This window comes from Chiroxiphia lanceolata, chromosome 12 (genome assembly GCF_009829145.1).
Source record: "Chiroxiphia lanceolata isolate bChiLan1 chromosome 12, bChiLan1.pri, whole genome shotgun sequence".
NCBI lineage: Eukaryota > Metazoa > Chordata > Aves > Passeriformes > Pipridae > Chiroxiphia > Chiroxiphia lanceolata.
Window position 1 is genome coordinate 18642919 of NC_045648.1, and position 20005 is coordinate 18662923.

Sequence of the window (20005 nt, forward strand, 5' to 3'; positions counted from 1 at the left end):
TATATATCAATTAGCTTTTGCTTTTTACATACTGCCTAAAGATGAGTAGGAGCAGTCTGTTTCAGTCAAGTTTTCTGGACAAACCTCTTCACCTGAGAATGTAAAGCTTTACATTTTCATTTTTGGCACAGAGAAGAGAAGTTGTATCTCCTCAAGTCCAGTATCTTGGTGAGAAACTTTCTGTATTTGAAGTAGCAGCTTTTGGCTTTGCCACAAAGAGCATATATTCAAATAAAGCTTCTTCAAGATGAATTAGTCAGTGAAAACAGAGATGTGTAAGTTGTGTAGCATGAAAGATACCTACACACAGAAAAACCTATATAAAATAGCACTAACTGCTAATGCCAATTATTGATCTAATAGACATGCCAACTTGCTATTCTTTTTTCCTTTTTTTTTTTTTTAATTTTTCCAGATTCAGGATGATTGGAAATACGTTGCCATGGTCATCGACCGTATTTTTCTATGGGTTTTCATCCTGGTATGTATTCTAGGAACAGCAGGGCTGTTTTTACAACCCCTGATGGCTGGAGATGAAATGTAAAGGTTAAATAACATGTTGTGAAATCAAATAAAACTGCCAACCAACTCTGTATCGCCACCCCAGCACCCCATGTCTCCCCCATGTGTAGCAGAATAAGGAACTCTCAACTCTGCTTGATGAAGAAGGCTTTGTTGAAAACGTGGGAAAAGAAATGATTTTGAACCTTTATGACAGCTAATCTCCACAGAACACGAGCTGTGCTTGTACAGCTACTTCTTGCCACAGCAGGAAGTGATGGAGGTAGAACATTAAACTTTATAGGAATGGTTTAAGAAGGGGTGAATAAAGAAATGGAAAATTACATGAATATTTGGAAAGTAAAGAAGGGTTGAATGCTTTGGGCTGTTTTCATGAGTCTGGTACCAAGAGAGTCTTGAGACCATGACAGGACCTTCTGGAAGAAGTTCATCCTGAGTTCCATGAATGCCCTGATGTGGATGGGATGGTTGGGAAGGCACCAGTACCAAAGTGCTGGAATGCAGACATCACCACCTGGGGTGTAAACTGCCCCACGGTGTGGGAAGAGAGGACCGTGGGCAGGTTTGTTCCAAAAGGAAAGCAAATTTAAATAGCAGATGATGGTAACAAAGCAGCCACGAAGTAAACTCTGCACGTCCCCAGAGTGTAGTGGATGTGGAGACTGTCAGGAAAAAAAGCTACTCAAACCTAGTGATGTTTAGAGTTGTGTACAAGTCAAACACACACTGGGACAGTCTGCAGGTGGTGCAAAGGATCAAAACACTCTGATGGGATATGGGATAGTCTGGATACAGAGGCAAAGGGGTTTAGGACAAGGGAAGGCAGGTAGACACAAAATAGTCCTGTAAAGTATGCTAAAAATCACTGCTTAGGCATATATATCTTCATTTTTTTAATCAGCAACTGCAAGTTATTTAAGAGCATGAATAAAGAATGCAACAAAATACTGTACTGAGAACATATTTTGTACAAATACTAAGTGTTCTCTCTGTACCAAACTGAAAACCTTTTGGAAATACAATGTATCAAGTGGTGTGACATTTATGAAAATAAAGAGAATCAAACTGTTGAAAATGGTGCCTTTTTTTCCATTTATTTTGACCAAGTAACCAAAACCTAGATAAGGTAGCATTGCCTACAGTTCAATACATTCATTATGAGTTACAGGATAAAGGTGCATTTCTCTGTTAACATTCTCTTGTTTCAGACACACCTGATAAGCTGCAGACCCCAAGGATTCCAGGGTCAGCTCCAAATCTACCATGATCAGACTGTGGAAGTGACTGAAAGAAATTCATGCATTTGCAAAAATTGGGAATTATTGGACTGTGACTCCACTGGGCAATGTGCTGCCCATCAGGGCAGTCTACACACATCATTTGACAAGGAGAAAGAGATAAGGTGGAGAGTTAAAAAAATAAGATAGGTGTATATATATCTATATCTATTTAATCTACTTTTTTACTTACTTTGCTTTCTGTTTGGGTAAGAGTAAATTTCAGTAATTCAAACCCAAGGAAGACTATAAAAGGAAATTTTGTGTTTGAACAGGAAACAAGCTTTCTAAAGTATTTCTGCAACTTCCACACTGATGCATTGTTTAATCTTAGTAATACTAAGGAAGTTAAAATTCTTATATTAATGGATTAAATCAGATAATCTTTGCAAGCTCACCTTTAAAATTATGATGGCAGTAGAGGAAACACAGATATCCAATGCCAAATGTAACTGGGTAGCTGAAGAAGAGTAACTCCCTTTACAATCAGAATTATTTATAAACTGTTATTAAAAAAAAGGCTTGCCTGGCATCATTTCTCTACCTGTGAGCCTTAAAAAACCAAGAAAATCCTACAGCTTAAGACAATTTGAAATAAATATTCAGTTATATATAAGTTATGGCATAAGCAATCACTATTATAATCAAACAGGGCTATTCTAAAGGAGCTCCAGGGGGGTGTGTGGGGAGTATGTGTCTGGTTTTCAAATTCATAACCACTATAAAGGCTTATATTATAGAAGATACCACAATTTACATTAAAGCTTCTCCTCTAAAGCTGTTATTATTAAGGTAGTAACTTAAGCAAACAAAAACTTCCCCAGACTTGCTCTAGCTTGGCATTGCTCTGCTAGTCCTGCAGGATAACAACTACATTTTGAAGAGCACTGACAAAACTTTGGTGTGGGAAAACACTCAACTATTTTAGAGTCTTTTCCACAAATAAACCTTTTAAGACAGGAAGAAAGGTGGTGTTGGAATCAATGTAAAGAATAGATTTCAATGCAATAATTGAAAACTTGCAAGTTTGTTTTCAACAATCTCAGGAAAAAGAAAGAATGGAAAGCTGGAAGTCCTTGCTGCTTAGAGTTACATGGGGTTTTATAAGCAAGAGAACCCACTCAAGGCAGCTCTCTTAAGTTCAGTTTAACAAATGTGTGAAAACTTAATCATCTGTATCTGGTTCCATGGCATAATAATTTAATAACCTTTCCTTCAGAAAGACATTCTCCCAGATTCCTTAAAATTAAAAAATTAAAAACCTCTGCTTAAAAACTTAATTCTGAGAAACACACAAAGACAGGAAATAATTAACAAGTTTGCAAGTTACAAACTGTATCAAATTCTTCATCAAGGATAAAGAAACCTGAATGTTCCAGCCCTTGTGCAACTTGGGAACTCATTTAACTGTCTGTGCCTTCCTTTCCAAAGCTGATGGAGACATCAATATACACATGTGCTTTAGGCATTTTAAGGCTTATTGAATGTTCATGTAGTATCATAGAACTGACAAGATTTACAATTTAGCAGCAAATTCCACTGAAAATTTATAGAGGCAAAACATGGCCAAATCACTATTTTCAGTTGTCTATTGGACATGCAGGAAGTTTAACTTGCATTTTTTCTATTATTTTAAATTACCTTGTAGAAACTTCATACTTTTACAGCACATTAAAGAGAGCTGATAAAAATTCTCCTTTTTATACTGTAGTAAATTGAAATAAGCAACTCCACTGTGTAGCTGCAAATATAATACTCTGTATAGCAATTTATATAGTAATTTAATAATTGGACTACAGTGATCATCATTCAAAAAATTTAAATCCTTCTATTTTGCAGTAGGTGTCAGTGTATGCTTTTTTGATACATCATACATGCAAGTGCTTGAGAAAGTTCTTTTAATTCTGACCTGGCTTAGAAGTAACTTAGTAGACTGGCAATAAGCAAATTGACTTCTATGTGTCCTAGGAATGCCATGCTTTAATAAAATCCTAATTTTCTAGTTTTGGAATGGTTTTTTTTTTTTTTTCACTCTATCAGAAACATGCCTACAAAGGATGAGCATGGAAACAGAGCTACTGCAAAACTCTTTGGAGCCATATTAGCAGGAGACAGCTCCAAAAATCTTTTATGCATTTGTAGTGCCTATATGTGTAGGTACTATTATACTTGCCCACTTATGAATAACAGGAATAAATAACACAAGTGATCCAATGATTGAAACCAGAAGAAAAGCCCATAAGAACATTCGATCAAGCACCTGAGCAATGTATTTCCAGTCTTCAACAACCTAAGAAATAAAAGAGCACAAGAGATGGTCAGTATGTGCAAGAGCAGGTGAAAATACAGTACCACATCCTGCAATTCTTAATCGTTTCAAAGTACACTTTTTTCAGCCTTGTTCATTACATAATCCTGTTTAACAACATTTAATAATTACACTCGGAGGTAGAACAGGAGCAAACTGCCCCCTGTGCAGACTGGTAAGCTGTGTAGACCAATATTAGATTTTAATGCAGAAACCAACCCTGACAAGCACTGAAAATCCTCATCTATGGAGAGATGAAACTGGTGTGCCATTTTCTAACACACTGCAGCATTCATGCCACACGACAGCATAAAGTGGAAATCCCAGGCAGGAGGTAGAAACAAAAGTTATTAAGAAAAAAAAAAAAGACAACAACCCCTCCCATCACCTAAACAAAAAACACTAAACCTCCCAAATTAAAAAACAAAATAAATAAAATTACAGTACTGAGCAGCTGTTGTGTTACAAACAAGATCTGAAAGCTGTGAAGTTACTGCTGCACAGAATTGCACACTGGGGACAACACTCACTGTACTTCCAAGACTACCTTCCTTTTTATAGGATTGTTCATACCTATACACAGTTTTGCAAGTATAGCAGATATAACTGTGCAAGCAAATGAAAGCCCTGCCAAACAATTGTCTTGGAGTTGAACTGGAGCTCTCCACATTTCCCAAGCCTCATGATTCCCAAGATGTAAGGCTACAACAGCACTAGTTGTGTAGTGTTTATTAATAACTTCTGCAATTAGAGCTTGCAAACTCTCTGGAGCCCAAGCAATAAAACACAAGTGAATCCCCACTCATCTGTATGTTAATTTCTGAGGTTCAGAGTCACAAAAACATCACATCTGAAAAACAAAATACTTATCACTTCTCTTGTCACTCACAGTCAAATACAGTAACTTCACAGGAGAAAGAAAAGCAACCCATAATATACAAGAAATTATGTATTTAATAGCAAATTATTTCTGTTGTTCATAGAATGCAGAGCTGTTAGAAGCTGCTTGAACAGTACAGCAGATACATTTATTAAGAATCTAGGCCGGATCCCTTGTGACACTGTCAGAATCAAGTCCTGAGAAGGCACATGAGAGGAGTTTGCTTACTCCTAGACTGTGAGAACACTCCTAGCAACCAGCAGCTTCTGAAGAGAGCCTTTTCCATATAAACTGAAATAATCCCAGGCCGTGCCATCAGAAACAGGCAGCAGTATCATGAGACCACACACAAACTTCTATATTTCCAAACTAGCCTGCAGATTATATTTAAGTCTCTGGTGTACCAATGGTGCCATGCTTTAAAAAGCATGTAAAGAAAACAGATTCACAGTGCTCTTACCCAAGTGGTGTAAACATCCATTTAGGGTAGTTCAGAGTGCAAATGTGCAGACTGAGAAAAAGCCTTTGAAATCTTTTAGTATAACTTAGAGACAAATAATAACAAGGGTAGAAGAGAACTCTTAGGAGGTCATCTAGTCCATGTTTGATCTTGGCACAAATTGACCTCCATAGGGCCACAGCTTGTATTTAAACTAATATAAGTTAAAGCATTGAAATTGTTTTTATTTGGAATTGAAAGGTGAAAAACACAGCCTGGTCATATTTATTCTAAAAATATAAGGCAAATATAAGTAAAATATAAGGCATTGTTCAGACAGCCTTCAGGTACAACATTCAAGGGAAAAATATCTCCTCATCTCAGCAGCTCTGGAGAGAACAGTCAGAGTACACAAGTGCCTCACATGTGTAACTAACAACATGAACCTAACTGCTAGAAGAAAGTAAAAGACTTTTAAAGAACCCAAGGACTGTGCTGTATCAGCCCAATATCCATAAGAATTCTCAGCATTGTACCATACTTGCACTTCTTTCCCGTGGAAACAACTACACAGCTTTCAGTGGAGCACAAAACCTGGAAACCCATAGCACATCTTTAACAGGATAGTGCACAGCAAACCATTACTTGGTTTTCTAACTTCCACTTGCACAGGGTCAGTGTGACAGGACCAGCTCACCCACCTCACGAACTTCATTCTCCTTCCTGACGTGCCTCGTGATGTAGCGGATGGAATCCAGAGCCGCTTCCAAGGTGTTCCTGGAGGGTTCTGAGCCATTCCCGTTTCCCGTTTCCTCCTTCTGGGCAAAGTATCTGTCCACGTGACTCCTCATGCAGAGCAGCTTGGGAAGTTTGTGAAGAAATATCTTGCGAACCCAAGGGGCCATCGCGTTGTGCGTGGACGAGGAGCGGTGGTGGATGTTGATGGCAAAGACAGTTATTACAATGGACAGGGTCACAAATATCATAGTGAACACCAAGTACTCTCCAATAAGTGGGATAACTTTGGAAGATGAGGGAATAATTTCTTCAATAACAAGAAGAAAAACAGTCAAAGAGACCAGTACTGAAGTGCAAAGTGAAATTTTTTCGCCTTCATTTGAAGGCAGATAGAAGACGAGGACGGTGAGAAACGAAAGTCCAATACAAGGGATGATGAGAAACAACGTGTAAAAAAGGGGCAAACGTCTAATTATGAATGAATACGTAACAAAAGGATACCAGCAGCAGCCATCAGTCCTGTTTCCCTTGCTCCCCGTTGCAGTCACTATTTCCCATTCTCCGTTATCAAAAAAATCTCTTTTGTCAACATCATAATCTTCAAGGATTAGATCAACCTGTGAGCCATCGTAAGTCCAGGACCCAAACTTCATTGAGCAATTTTGGAGGTCAAAGGGGAAGAAGGTTACATCAATAGTACAGGAACTTTTATAGTTTGCTGGTGGAGTCCAAGCAATGGTGCCATCATATTTCACCACAGTCTTTGTAGATGTTCCCTCAAAACGTCCATCTGCACTGAAAGAAGAGTAATTGCAATTACAACGTGGGTCTGGGGGTGTATTTAATTAGCAAAATATGCTTTGTTATTGGCATTTCAGCTCTTTATCCCTTATCCCCCTTGAAAGCCAAAATTTGGTACTGTCTTCATAGTCTTTTTTTTTTTTTTTTTTGGTTAGGTCTGAATCTCACAAAGGTAAACAGCTTTGGAAGAGTGAAGAGTATTTTTAAGTCATTAAAAAGTCTGTGTAACTTTCTTGCACAGACTTTCTGACTTATGAAAGGATTGTGAAAACCCTAACCTTCAACAGCATGATCCCATTGTGGTGTTTCTATTAGTAATGCAGCATAAGTACTTTTCAATTTGGCCTAATCATAATTATCAAGGAAAAAAAGTCATGAAGCAGGTAAAAGATTACTTGTTTGCCACCTCCAAACTGGAATTTACAATCACTGCAACAGCCTTTTATCCTGATTCAACAAGTCAGGAAATGTAAAGCATTGTACATGCACCTGAGTTGAGCAGAAAGGTCAAAAGTTATTGCTTCTGATATTTGGGGATTTTCAGAAGAAAAAAACCCAAACAACATAAACCCAACACAATCCCCCCCTTAAAGGTGAGGGTACTTAATTTCAATTCCATGCTAAATATGACTTATAACAGTATAAATTAGCTGCTTCCCTCCCACCACCCTACACTTTGTACCCAGCACTGTGCAAGACACTGTTTTCTAATAGGGAGTTTACATGAAGAAATGGAAATAAACTTTATTTAAAGAGATGAGAAATGCCATACAGAAGAAAAGCAAAGCCTTTGGCATTTAAAATGGCAACAAAGTCCCTCTGCATTCAGAGACAAATTCTTCCAGCAGCCCCAGCTCTACTAAATGTCCACACGTGTCCATCCAACGAGCCTCCCAGAACCAGCTGGGACAGCAAAGTCAGAAAATAAATGGGTTCTCTGTGAAAAAACTCAAACCTTACTTGTCATACAGCACAATATCTGGAATCCAAATGGAATCTGATGGGACACGGATGGATGTTATTCCAGCATAGTCTTCAGGATTCCACCTTAATTTCACATCTATCCATTCCTGTGGAAATGTGAGATGTAAAAATCATTATTGTGGGGAAGCAGATTTAAGCAGGGCAACACCAGATGAAAACAGATAATAAGGCAATTCAAAACAATGAGACTGGCCTCTAAAATCTGTAAAACCAATTAATTTGCTGAACAGTGATGTAGTTACCTCACTCAGTATTTGTTTTCTGTTGTAAGACCCACTTGACATTATTTCTGTACAGAACTCAAGACATGAAGTTCCTTTTTCAGAGCATGTATACATAAGTAAGGGTTACTATAACATAATTTAATTGTATAAACTAAGTTTGAAAAAAGCTTGTTCTGAATCAATACCAAACACTGGAAGCTAATCAGAAGCAATTCAGACATTTTCATGACAGAAAAAAACCCCATCATGATGCAACTCTTAAAAGGCAGTTTTGATTTCTACCAGCAACACTAAAAATAGCACCATTAAAAGCACAGTAGTGTTTTGGTAATTTTACACTTGAACTACAAGCTCAAGAGGAAGAATTTAAGTTTCTAAGAATTCACCATCAAACAGAATTTTAAACATATATACAGGTCAGTTCTTATTTCATTTAAAGTGGTTCAGCTGGTTCCACAAGATCTGCAGAAACTATTAAAGAGAGCACAAGGTGTTATCATCAACACATTTGCTGGGTAGTCTCAAAGTTTCCCTGAAAATAAAAACTTGGCCTGAAATTACAGTTACTGGAAAAGGAGGGAATCAACAGGGGAAAAAACAAAACAAAGCAAAAAAATGCAACCAACCAAACAGAAGGGAAGCAGCCCAAACAAAAATAGTGAGTATAATCGGGGTCTGCAAACATTCTGCTAAGTTAAACCAAGAATGACTTGTGAGCAGCATTTCCCAAGTTCATACTGCCAAATAAGTTCAGCACTGGACCCTGATTATTACAAAGCTTCAGGCTTTTTTCTGCCCAAACCCAAATATTCCTGAGAGGCAAAAGTATTTCCTTATAGCAAGCATATACAACTTTGAAACTGAAACTCTTCAGTGATGTTTATCCCATAATCTCAAATATCCCAGAAGAAAAAGAACTCAAAGCTATTTTACAGGACACTACAGCAACCCATGCTTTTCTTAATAAAGCTTTTGAATGAAAACTTTTCTACTGAGGCAGCAACTGATGGTTGCACACATGCCATGCAATGGCCATGCAATGGCATATCAGATTTCTTTTGATTTGGTAAATTTTTATTTACCTCATTTTTATTTACCTTTTTTGTGCATTTGTTATGGTTTTTTTAAGAGGTTTGTAACAATTAACCCCTTAAAGCATTTCTAGGGACGTTTTACAAAGATACTGTGTGAAGGAAAAATTCATGCAGCAACTAAGGTTTTTTTAAATATGCAAGTAATTAGAAAAGTTTCTTCCAGATTTTCATTTGCAGTCACGGAGCTTCAGAATTTTTCATCAATATTTTTACACATACCTGTTTCAACCACACATTTGTTGTCATCAATTGATTTTTCTCATCCTATAAAGAAAAGCATATGTTACAAAAAATAACCAGCATAGAACATTCACAGTAAATAGCTGCTTTAGTTCATAGAGGTCTGTAATGCAGAGTACAAAATACACTTCTGAAAGCATTCCACTCACTAAGTATGTTTATATGAGGACATCACACATGCATCCACAGTGCATTTTTTTCATTACACTGACAATAATTTTAGAAGATTAACCTACTGTGTTTAAGCTAAAATATGCACAATTATTTCACATGACATTATGTTCCAGAATTTTAAAGTTGGTGAAGAAAACACTCCAACTTATTAGCTGTACATACCACATCCACTAGCTGAGAGATTGCAAGGCCAAACTTGATTTTTATTGTGTCATTCAAGCGCTCCACTGGACGAACCCACCTCTGATAGTCTTCAAATAAATGCTTGAACAAACGATCCTCACTCTTAGCAATGAAAGAAGGTTCAGACACACCTGTGAAAAAAGGAATTTATTACCATTGATTTCATGTTTTATACATTATTTCTTCTACAGATCTTTGGCCAGATCTGTCATGTATAAACTTTGCTGCTCTTGCCTGTAGAGCACTTTCCCCCCCACTGTTTTGCATCTTAAATGCTTATGCAATTCTATTTCCCAGTCTGTCCTCTACCTATCCTGATGTTAAACTGACTGGAAAGCACCTTTCTAGTTCTTTTTGTAGCTCTCAAGGAGTCAATTCAATGCCTGGAGACAGACAGAGGACTGGAACAGCTAAAAGTCTTTGTATAGCTTACAAAAAAAGTAGAAACGAAATGTATTCTTTTATCTCCTGAGAGAATGGAATACATGGCAGAGCTTTTTTTGGGAAAAAGAAGTATTGTAGATGTAGAAACTGCATAGAGAGAGCAGCCTGGACTTTAAAGGAGAGATGTAAGTTGTCCTCCAGCACCTCACTGAGCAACTGCTGTCCTTTTATCTTTGGGAATCCCTGAAAAATTTGGGTTTTACCTACATGTTCTCACTGAACTGCATCAGAAGAAACCCTGCTACACAAAAAAAAAAAAGGCCAAGTCTAAGGTTTATCCACTGTGAGAACCCACATAAATGTTATATGTCCTAAAAAACAAGAGAAGGAGAAACCTGGGGAAGATACAGAGATAGGGGAGGGAAAAAAGGCAAGATCAGTGTCTGAGTAACTCAGACAGAACAGCCTTCAAATGAGGATGCCTCAAGAATCAGCACAAACTACACACATCACCTTGAATGGAAGGGTTCTCCAATTCCTAGACAAAAGTCAGAACAACCACCAGAAAACACAAACATATGCTCTAGACAGAGATTTTTACTACTCACTGATGAGATCTGAACTGACTGAAACTACTGCCAAAAAGACCTAACAATTAATATTGTCACTTTAAGGGACAGAGCAAACAGAAGAAAGAAGTTTACCACCATCTCTTTTTAAAGCAGACTTAAAATATTATGCCATTACATAAATGTATGGCATGACCTCTCCAGAAATCATGTGCTCACTAACAGCATCCATCTAAAAAAAGATATATCAGAAACAGAAAACCACCAGAAAATGTCACAAACAGATTAAAACCGGAGACAGTCATCCATACAAGGAGAGATTTAAAAGCTTAACATTATTTTGTTTGGAGAGGAGGTAAATTTAGTCAACATAACAGAAGCAGAGCAAGTAGTGACCAGTACATGCAGAAAAAACATTGGTTGTATTTAATCTTTCTCAAAACAGAAGGTAAAGGAAATAAAGCATCAATTAAAGGCAGCAGAAACAATGTCCAGTTGAAGTTCATTACCATCAACATCCAGTAAATCAGAGGTTATTAGACAGTGAAGAGGACTAGAATCTGGAATTACCTGGGATTACTAAACTGTGTATCAGGCAGTGTCACACCTGCAGAGGGTGTCAGTTCTCATTCCAACACAACCAGCAAAAGCTGCCTCAGAGTTGGACCAACAGTGACTTGCAGTTATTGCAGAGGTTTGGCTACCACTGCTGAAGCCATTAATTTGGGCTGGCTAGTTAGGTTAGTTGTGTGTGTGACTGCCACCACTGCAGCCCAGACAACCAAGGCAGGCAAGCCAAGCTTTTAAGTTCCTTCTCGCTCATCACGTTGTGACAACAGCAGCTCTGCTGTGCTGCAAAAGGCTTTCATTTAAAGAGCCTTTGGACAAAACACCCAAAGCTCTGCAGGGCCCAACAAGGCAATTCCCTGCCTTCTGCACTGGTGCTTTGGGGCAGTCCAGTACTAGGATTTTAGTATTTTAACTGAAACTAGTTAACTAGTTTTTTAAATACTAGTATTTAAATGCTAACTGGATTTTCTCTGAAATGTCACAGGAGGAGCAACAGCAGAATGCAGCTTAAGGAACAGGATCAGCAAAGGGGGAGCAGCAGGACTCCTTTTCCCCCCAGATCTTCCTACACACCAACATGCTGCTGAGGGGTTCTTGCTGTGGGCCCAACCAGCATCTGGGTTTTAGGACAGTTCACCCTTCTGCTTCAAAACACAAACCTAATTTCATCTGTTCACAAACCCACTGTTCTTGGGGAGGGATTATTTGTACCTGCTCTACAACTGGACACCTTTCCATCTCCAGGCTGTTGACATGTGGGATGTGTGACAGCAGGGATCTGATGGGCAGCCTGTGTTGGACCACTGAACACACCTCAGGCAGGCACAGGAAAACTCACAGGACATAAGAATTGCTGCCAAAAAAGATGCAGCAACACAAGGTTGCACACGTACAAGTTGCCTTCACAGCTATTAGGTTAAAATATATTTACTTTAATTGGTTCAGTATATCCTCATTAGCCAAGGAATTTTCCTTATTTGTAAGTATGCACAGATGTGCCAAGTCCTACATGCTACAGGCATCCAAAAGAATGCTTCCTGAAGACACAATTTGATTTCTCTATCTCCATATCCCTATTTCCTGAATTATGGATGGTTTTGTGTATATTTCAGCCTAATGTTTCATAAATACTTAATGTTTGTATTAGCATTAATTACATTTCCCTTCTACAGTTACAACTCTCAACTGAATTTTCTGTACAGTTTGAGGCTGACTCTGCAGCTGGATATTCTCTCTGCATTAATTGACCTTGAAGCAGTGCAGAGGCAGAGTTGCACTTTCACCATTTCTGTGTTCTGTAAGATGACCTCCTGTGCAGCGACACAGCATTTCAGGGGACGTGTTGTTTCCAGATTAAGCTTCTCTTAAAACACAGCAACTTCTCTGCTCTGCTAAATGGGGACACGTTATTTTGCTGCTTTTATGTTCTTACAGATCTTTGTCCAAACGTTTTACACTCAGACCTACAGTACACTCACTGATCTATTACAATAACCACTATTTACTAACAACACAGTTTGACTCATTTTTTTCTCTTTTTTCTTATCACAGAGATATCCCTGCTTTTCAATATTTCTAGTTTATTCTGTTTATTAAGGAGCTGGGGCATACTGGTCTATAAATACAAAGGAGAGCTCCATGGGGAGGCTGGAAATGGTAACAGTATATTAAGAATTAGCAAAAGTAAAGTAAGTAACCACCCCTAGCTTGCATATTTTATTTAACAGGACCATTCAACTAATTTGTTGCATAGACTGCACGGGTTTCATTCTCTTTTCCACTGTGGATATGCTTTTAAGATTACAACTAAGGGGGTGATTCTCAGTTACCCCCTGTATCAATAACAAAATTGTGAAGAACTGGTGACAAGCAGAAAAAATGTACAGAAGAGAACAGGTAAAACACAGTCAGAGGTTTAAGGCAGCAGAATAAGTACGAAAAACAGAAAGAGGTTAAAACCTACGACTAGCAAGATTAGCAAACAAACAACCCGGAGTACAATCTCATCCTAAATCAGATGGCAAGAGATTATGGAAGCATCACCCCTGCCACAAGCTCCCTGTACTAAAATAAACTTGGGAGATTTGTAGCCTCTGAAGGGCAATTCTAAGCTTGCCTGTATTTGTGTGGCTTCATTTTGGTTGGGGCAGGGTGACCTCTGCAGCCTCGGTCAAAGGGAGCTCTGTACTGTGCCGTGAGAAACCTCACTGACAACATTTACTTGAACACTTGCACCTTAAACCCTTCTCACTCCCTCTCTGTGGGATTCCATGTCAAAAAAACCCCACCCAAACAACCCCTAAATCACATAGGATGCTGGATGGCCTAAATTTGAATCCTGCACAAAGGAAACAAATGTTTATGCACAAAGCAGACTGATGATTCAAATTTTTTTTAAACCCTGAAACAGCTGGAGAACACTTGTGACAAAATGGTTAAGTAAAAATTCTAATTAAACACTTGATCTTAGACGAAATTGTATTTAAAAATTCAGTTCTACCATTTCCTCCCTAAGCACTTAACAAACTTCTTTTATTAAAGTACTTTGGAAGAACTACTCAGAAAATAGGAGGAAGCATTACATGGGTCTCAGATGCATGAACAGCACAACAAAACATGTCCATGTCTATTCATCTTGTTCACATTCTCAAGTCAAAATTTCACTTGTGCTGCTGATGGCAGACTTTTTAAATGCCACAGATAAACCACAAAAGTGTTCTTCTTTTGTAAAATCCATCTTTTTCAATCGTTTCTTCCTGTACCATTATGGGATTAAATTTCTTAGCATCTTAATACGATTTGGCAGCACTATTCTTGTTATAAGAACTACCAGTTAAACAGTCAGTGTTGCAGCTTTATCTCAGACGTATTTTCATAAATATTTGGTTGTTTTGAAAGGAGAGAACACCACAGTCCATGTTTCTCTGAAGAATAAGCTTTCTCTGAACTCTGCATTCCTCTGCTCTTCCTTAGATAATGTGTCTAAGAACCACATTGGGATTGCAGGTATAATGCTGGTCCTTATACATTAAACAGCACAGTTCAAAGCATTTGCTAATTGATATAGCTGAGTGTTAATGATTTCAGGTTTTCTTTGCATCACTACCTGGTGCATTTTCAAAGGAAGTCCATGGGAAAAAGGGAAGGGTCACTTTTTAGAAGCCTTATGTTAAGATGTGGATTCAGAAGTAATATATATTACTAGTGCACATTTATAACCACACACCATTACAATGAAAAAAGAACACTGCAAAGGACAAAAAACATTGCAAAATATCCATACTTTGTAGTTAACATTATATTGTTTAACTCTGTGTTATCATAACATACAGACTATTATCCACAAATCTAACTACTACAAACTACAACTAATAATTTTCTTACAAGCCTGGAAGGTGGATGAATATATACAGTACACCTGCCTTCAGTACACTCGTATTTATTGAGATGATTTCCCACCATTACTTCATTAAGTAGAAAACACATGCAATATAGTAAATGAAGCATAAAATGGAAGTTTTATTTCTGTACTGACTCCCCCCTCCCTTTTAAAAGGACCATGACTCACACTTTCTGCATGGTCTTCAATTTTTTGGCCTACTTTGCCTCCCGTGCTTTAGCAATTGCCAAGAACCCAATCACAGTCAAGCCTTTAATTAACAGCAAGCATTTGGAGAGATCAAAATCATCTTTTCTAGGATGTCTGTAAGTCAAAGCAGCATTACTAACTCCATCCAATTTACTGAGAAAGGGTCAGAAAAGCCACCTATTACATTCTGAACTCCCCAGAACTATTTTTTTTTCTCCCCTGTTTAAAAAACTACATCTACAAGCACAGAAAAGGTATATATACATATACATACCCATATGCAGGGCTTTCAAGCTATTGGGAGGATTTCTGCCTTCTCTCTTACCTCACACATCAACCTCTGCCCAACCAACAGCAAAATAAAATGACATATATTGGACATGAAACCACGAAAAATTTTGAACTGTAACACTGCTCAGTACTTACCAACATGCCCAGAGGTACAAGAGTTGCCCACAGAAAGCAGGGAAGGTGTTTCTTACACCCAACTCAAATTTAAAAATTAAAGTTCTGAGTTCATAATTGCAAAAGCAGAATTAACTGTCTCCTAGTTGCTTAACATCAAGGTATAATTATGGTCCATGTTTTTGGGCCATAATTTACATTTACAAGTTTGATTAGTAATAGAATAATATATTCCACCACTCTGAAATCAGGGGGACTTTTCCTGTAACAGATCCAGGATTTTGTCATCTCTCTTTATATCATTTTTAATCATTTCATCCTTTCCACTGATTGCTGATCTGTCATTAAGGACTGAAGATGGACTGTGAAGACTGCACTGAGAAATGCTGAGAACAAGCAGCAAACAGGGTGCACACAAGTGCAGAGCTCAGGGAGAAACAGGAAGAACAAGGACGTAGAATCTTATAAGTAGAACCATTTATACATATAAAATTAGAGGCTGTGCATCACAGAAGTGAACACAAATCCAGGATTTATGTAAATAAGACACAGGCTGGGGCTCCTCCCCAGTTGCCAGTGCAGCCACTGGCATTCCCTTCTGCCACAGCAGCAGTTTGCCCACCCAGCTCAATTCCAGTCCTGGATACAGCGGAACACACAATCCTACAGCTCACTGAAATCAGAGACTGTTTAGAGATCAGGTACTCTGCTCACAACTAGATACAGAGCAGAAGATTTCAGAACATACAATATCACACAAAGCCCAGGTTTTACCATTCTAAAAACTAGGAAACTGCAAGTACTTCCTTCCACAGTTCCCTCTACAAATCAACACAGACATTTCTCCACAAATCGATGCTTGTGTTTTTCTTCCTAAGAATCTCTAAAGAAAGTACAAAATATATTAAGAGGAAAATCACAAGAAACCCACACAAGCAGGAAGGTTTGCAGCTCCCTTTTGGGCAGGGAGAAGGGTCTGCTCTGTTAAAATGACTGGAAAAGGTTTGGGAGCATGAACTCCTGAGGAAACACCACCACAGGTCTGCAGCACAGCAGTGCCAGAGGTGCTTGGTAACCTCGAGTCCATTTGGGCAGTTAAGTCTCACCTCTTAGTTTAAGATTCAGTGCAAGGAACAAAACTCATAATTTGATTGTACTTTAAATCAGCAAGTATTTTGCCTCGACAATTCAGAGTTATCCAAGACAAAATGTTAGTTCACTACTAATGACAGAAAACACCAAATTAATTTACAAGCACTCTTACAGCAAATTTCATGTTATTTTACAGCAAACAAATTGTGAAAAGAAAATGTTATCCTTACTCTGTATGATCAGTTCTCAATGAAGTCAAAGCTGCTGGCTTGTGCCAAAAGGCCAAATTGGGCTTAACCCGACAACTGTGAGTAATTGCATGTAGTCATATAAATCATATAATGTAACAAAATGATTTTGCACAGCAATATCTTCTCTCATGATGAAAAACACTTTTCCAAATGATCTTTTAGCAATAAGAGACTGAGTATTTGTCAGCTGAATTAAAACCAAGACATCAACACAATCAACTTTCCACAAACCACACTTACAACCACTTTTTCAATTTTGAGCTAATATTTAAAAAAAGGTCAAATTAATTTTTCATTCTTTTTCTTTCTGCCTGTAAATATGGCAGTTACGGTTTCAAGACATTCTGCAAAACTCTTGGCAATGTACCCCTAAATATATACAAGCAACGCTATAAAATAACTGTTCCAAATAAATCTTTGACGAGTGATTTTGCTCCTTTAATCTTTGTGTAATTCTATAAACCACTCCAGATTCACGTGCTGTTTTACATCCTTCAACTTGGAAAGTTACATTCTGATTGAATTACCAGACTGACTCTTTTGAAGTCGAAGAAACAACGCATGACCAAACTAAAGAGAGTTCTCTTATAAATTCTTGTTTTTATGTGCAGTCACATCCATACGCGAAAGTGCAATTACTAAAATATATTCTGAAAGTTCACCTCCGTACCAGCTGCAGGCACACAAACCTACAACTGTACCAGTGAGCAGGGCAAAAAGGGAAAGCTTGAAATCCTTAAGGTGTATCACAACACATACACATTTAGAAAGCATAACCGCTGTGTAATGAAATGTGTGGCAATCGAGGCTGATGTGCACCTGAAAAGCCGTAGTTTGGCAAAGGCACCTTCCCCTCCGTGCCCGGGGCAGCCCGGGCGAGGCGCTCTGGCCGCGGTCTCTGCAGGTCCGGTCCCTTTTTCGAAGCTCCCCCGGCGCTGCTCAGCCCCCGCCGGACCCGCTCCCCTCGGCACCAGCCGCAACCTCGGCCGAGTCCGGCCAAAACTTGGCGCCGTGGAAAGCGAAGCAGATCCGTGGCGGCCCCGGCGGCGTCTCCCCCCACACGCAAATCCCGCCCGTTTCCCCTCACGAACCGCTCCCAGCCGGGCACGGCCGGGGGAGGCAGCGGCGCCCGAGCCCCCGGGCCGCGGTACCACCCCCTCCATCCCCGGCGGACCCGCACAGCGCCGGGAGGGCTCCGACCCCCGGCCGGCCGTGCCCTGCCCTCCCGCACCCTCCGGGCTTCTGCTGAGGCGCCTTTTCCCCCCGCCGGCCCTCAGCCCGCGGGGGCCGCCCCCGCGCCGCCTTACCCGCCTGCGGGGACTCCGGGCTGGGCGAGCAGGGGCGCGCAGAGACAGCTGAGGAGGAGCAGGAGCACCAGGGTGGCGCGGCCGCAGCCCCGCAGCCCCGCTCCACGCCCGGCCATGGCTGGGGCACGGCCCCCGCTGCCTCCGAACCCGCAGCCGAGAGCGGCGGGAGCCGGGCGGGGGCCGGGCGGCGCTGGGCCCGCCCCGCGGGGGCCGTGAGGGGGGTGCGGGGGGCGGGAACCAGCGCAGGGCGCGGGCGGCGGTCCCGGCCCCCGCGGGGACTCGAGCATCCCTCACTGCACCCCCAAACCTGAACCGCAACACACCTCCACCCACACCCCCCCAACACACCCGCACTCCGCCCGCCGCGGACCCCCGGGCTGCCCGAGCCGCTCCGGGAGCCGGTGCCGCCGCAGGAGCTCCCGGCAGGTACCGCCGCTCCTCAGGCTCGTCCCCGCCCGGCCCGTAAAATAACTCCGGCAACCCCACCCCGGTGACCATCTGCTGCTTCCACACCGCGCTCGTGGGAGGGTGTTAAGTTTTCAGTGACTTCTAGCGAAAAAGAAAATTAAACTAACTTTTAATTTCCGTTCCGTATGAAACAGTAGGTTTTTGTGGTGTTTGTTTGGTTTGGTTTGGTTGTTTTTATGGTTTTTTGGGGGTTTTTTTTGCTTTTTTTTTTTTTTTTTTTAAGTTTCTAGAAGAATAGGATTTTTGAGAAGTTTCTAAATCAGAAATTTGGAACTTTTAACCAAAAATAGGAAAACTGATGCAAGCTACAAAGACACAGGATATTTCCATCTCTCTATATATTATAGATATAGATACACATAATATGTATAATAACATATAACGTGTATAATATATAAACACATATATATAACATATATAACAGATATTATATATAACATATATAATAAATACTCTGTACAAACACCCACCCTTTTTTTCTGCATCAGATCAATAAAATCTGCTACAAAAGACAACTTCAGTGCAGACTGTGAAACTTCAGTTAATGATTTTTTCCTAAATCGTCCTAATGGAAATGCACGGTGTACACATTGCCACAGAAAACAGAAGCAACTGGCACCAATGCTATTTTTTACATACTGAGATATTAATATTTTACAGAGAGAAAAGATTTGGAAATAAGGGCTAAGTGGCTTAAGTGTAATCAGCTGCAACATGAAAAGTGCTAGATACCATATTCCTCAGGAAAATGGTCCTTATTTAATAAGGTCCTGATTAATTCAAATAATTTTAGCAACTTCATACCTTGCTAAAATGAGCATTACCCAAAGTAGCAATTTCATTAAGTGTGTTGTCAGTTTGTCAAAATTCTTTTCCAGAAAAAACAGTGCATCTCTCTGTATAAACTGTGAATCTTCTCAATGGCTGAAACAAGAGTATGGAGCATTTAATCCCTCAGTTTTTAAAACTTGTGTTTTTTCTGTTATGATCTTACCCTGCAGCCACATTTGGGTGTGCATGTCTGTGCAAGACCGATGCAGCCTGTGCAAGCACCCAGAAAAGGCTGCTTACCCAGTAGTTTCTTGCAGCACACTCCTATTGATTGAATACTCGGCAGTAAATATGGTCCTTTTATATAGTGAGAATCCATTTGTGCACGTCCTGCACAATCAAAGATGTATGTGTGAAAGGATGCAGCACGACTCCTATTTTGAAATGCTCGTGTGTATTGCAGTGGTCGCCCCAAGATTTTAGAGTAAATAAAAAAAAACATGTTTTTACCCAAAGCAAGGCACAAAGAAGGCTGTTTTATTTCTTTTTGTGACACACAAGAGTTCTGGTGTTTCTGAGTGCTCCAAAAATTACCTTGGCAATATTTGTACGAAATTGCAACTCTGTAGTTTTTGATGACCAACTGGTTCAATTCACTGCACTGCACCTGGTGTTCTAACATAAGGGTATCGTTGTAAAATCTGTGTTTCTGTTAGCAGAGTGTGTGTGCATTGC

General features: G+C 39.7%; 2 protein-coding genes across 8 annotated transcripts in view; one reads left to right on the forward strand and one right to left on the reverse strand.

Moving 5' to 3' along the window:
- CHRNA3 (cholinergic receptor nicotinic alpha 3 subunit) overlaps positions 1-1592 on the forward strand; it is an 8478-nt gene extending 6886 nt beyond the window's left edge. For both annotated transcript variants that reach the window (XM_032700192.1, XM_032700193.1), the window contains exon 6: positions 416-1592. In XM_032700192.1, coding sequence (XP_032556083.1) covers positions 416-544 — 129 coding nt within the window. In that variant the 3' untranslated portion in view covers positions 545-1592. The remainder of the gene's footprint in view (positions 1-415) is intronic.
- Positions 1-18147, reverse strand: part of CHRNA5 (cholinergic receptor nicotinic alpha 5 subunit) — a 22881-nt gene extending 4734 nt beyond the window's left edge. Inside the window, exons 1-7 of one of the 6 annotated variants that reach the window (XM_032700199.1) lie at positions 18046-18147; positions 11459-11471; positions 9844-9995; positions 9487-9531; positions 7926-8035; positions 6128-6959; positions 1596-4089 (exon numbers count right to left, since the gene is read on the reverse strand). In XM_032700199.1, coding sequence (XP_032556090.1) covers positions 3928-4089; positions 6128-6959; positions 7926-8035; positions 9487-9531; positions 9844-9995; positions 11459-11471; positions 18046-18147 — 1416 coding nt within the window. In that variant the 3' untranslated portion in view covers positions 1596-3927. Of the gene's footprint in view, positions 1-1595; positions 4090-6127; positions 6960-7925; positions 8037-9486; positions 9532-9843; positions 9996-11458; positions 11472-15402; positions 15419-17483; positions 17591-18031 lie in introns of those variants that run through there. The other 5 variants (XR_004359273.1, XM_032700197.1, XM_032700195.1 and 2 more) reach the window with 5 other exon arrangements.
- Between the last annotated feature and the right edge of the window lie 1858 nt (positions 18148-20005).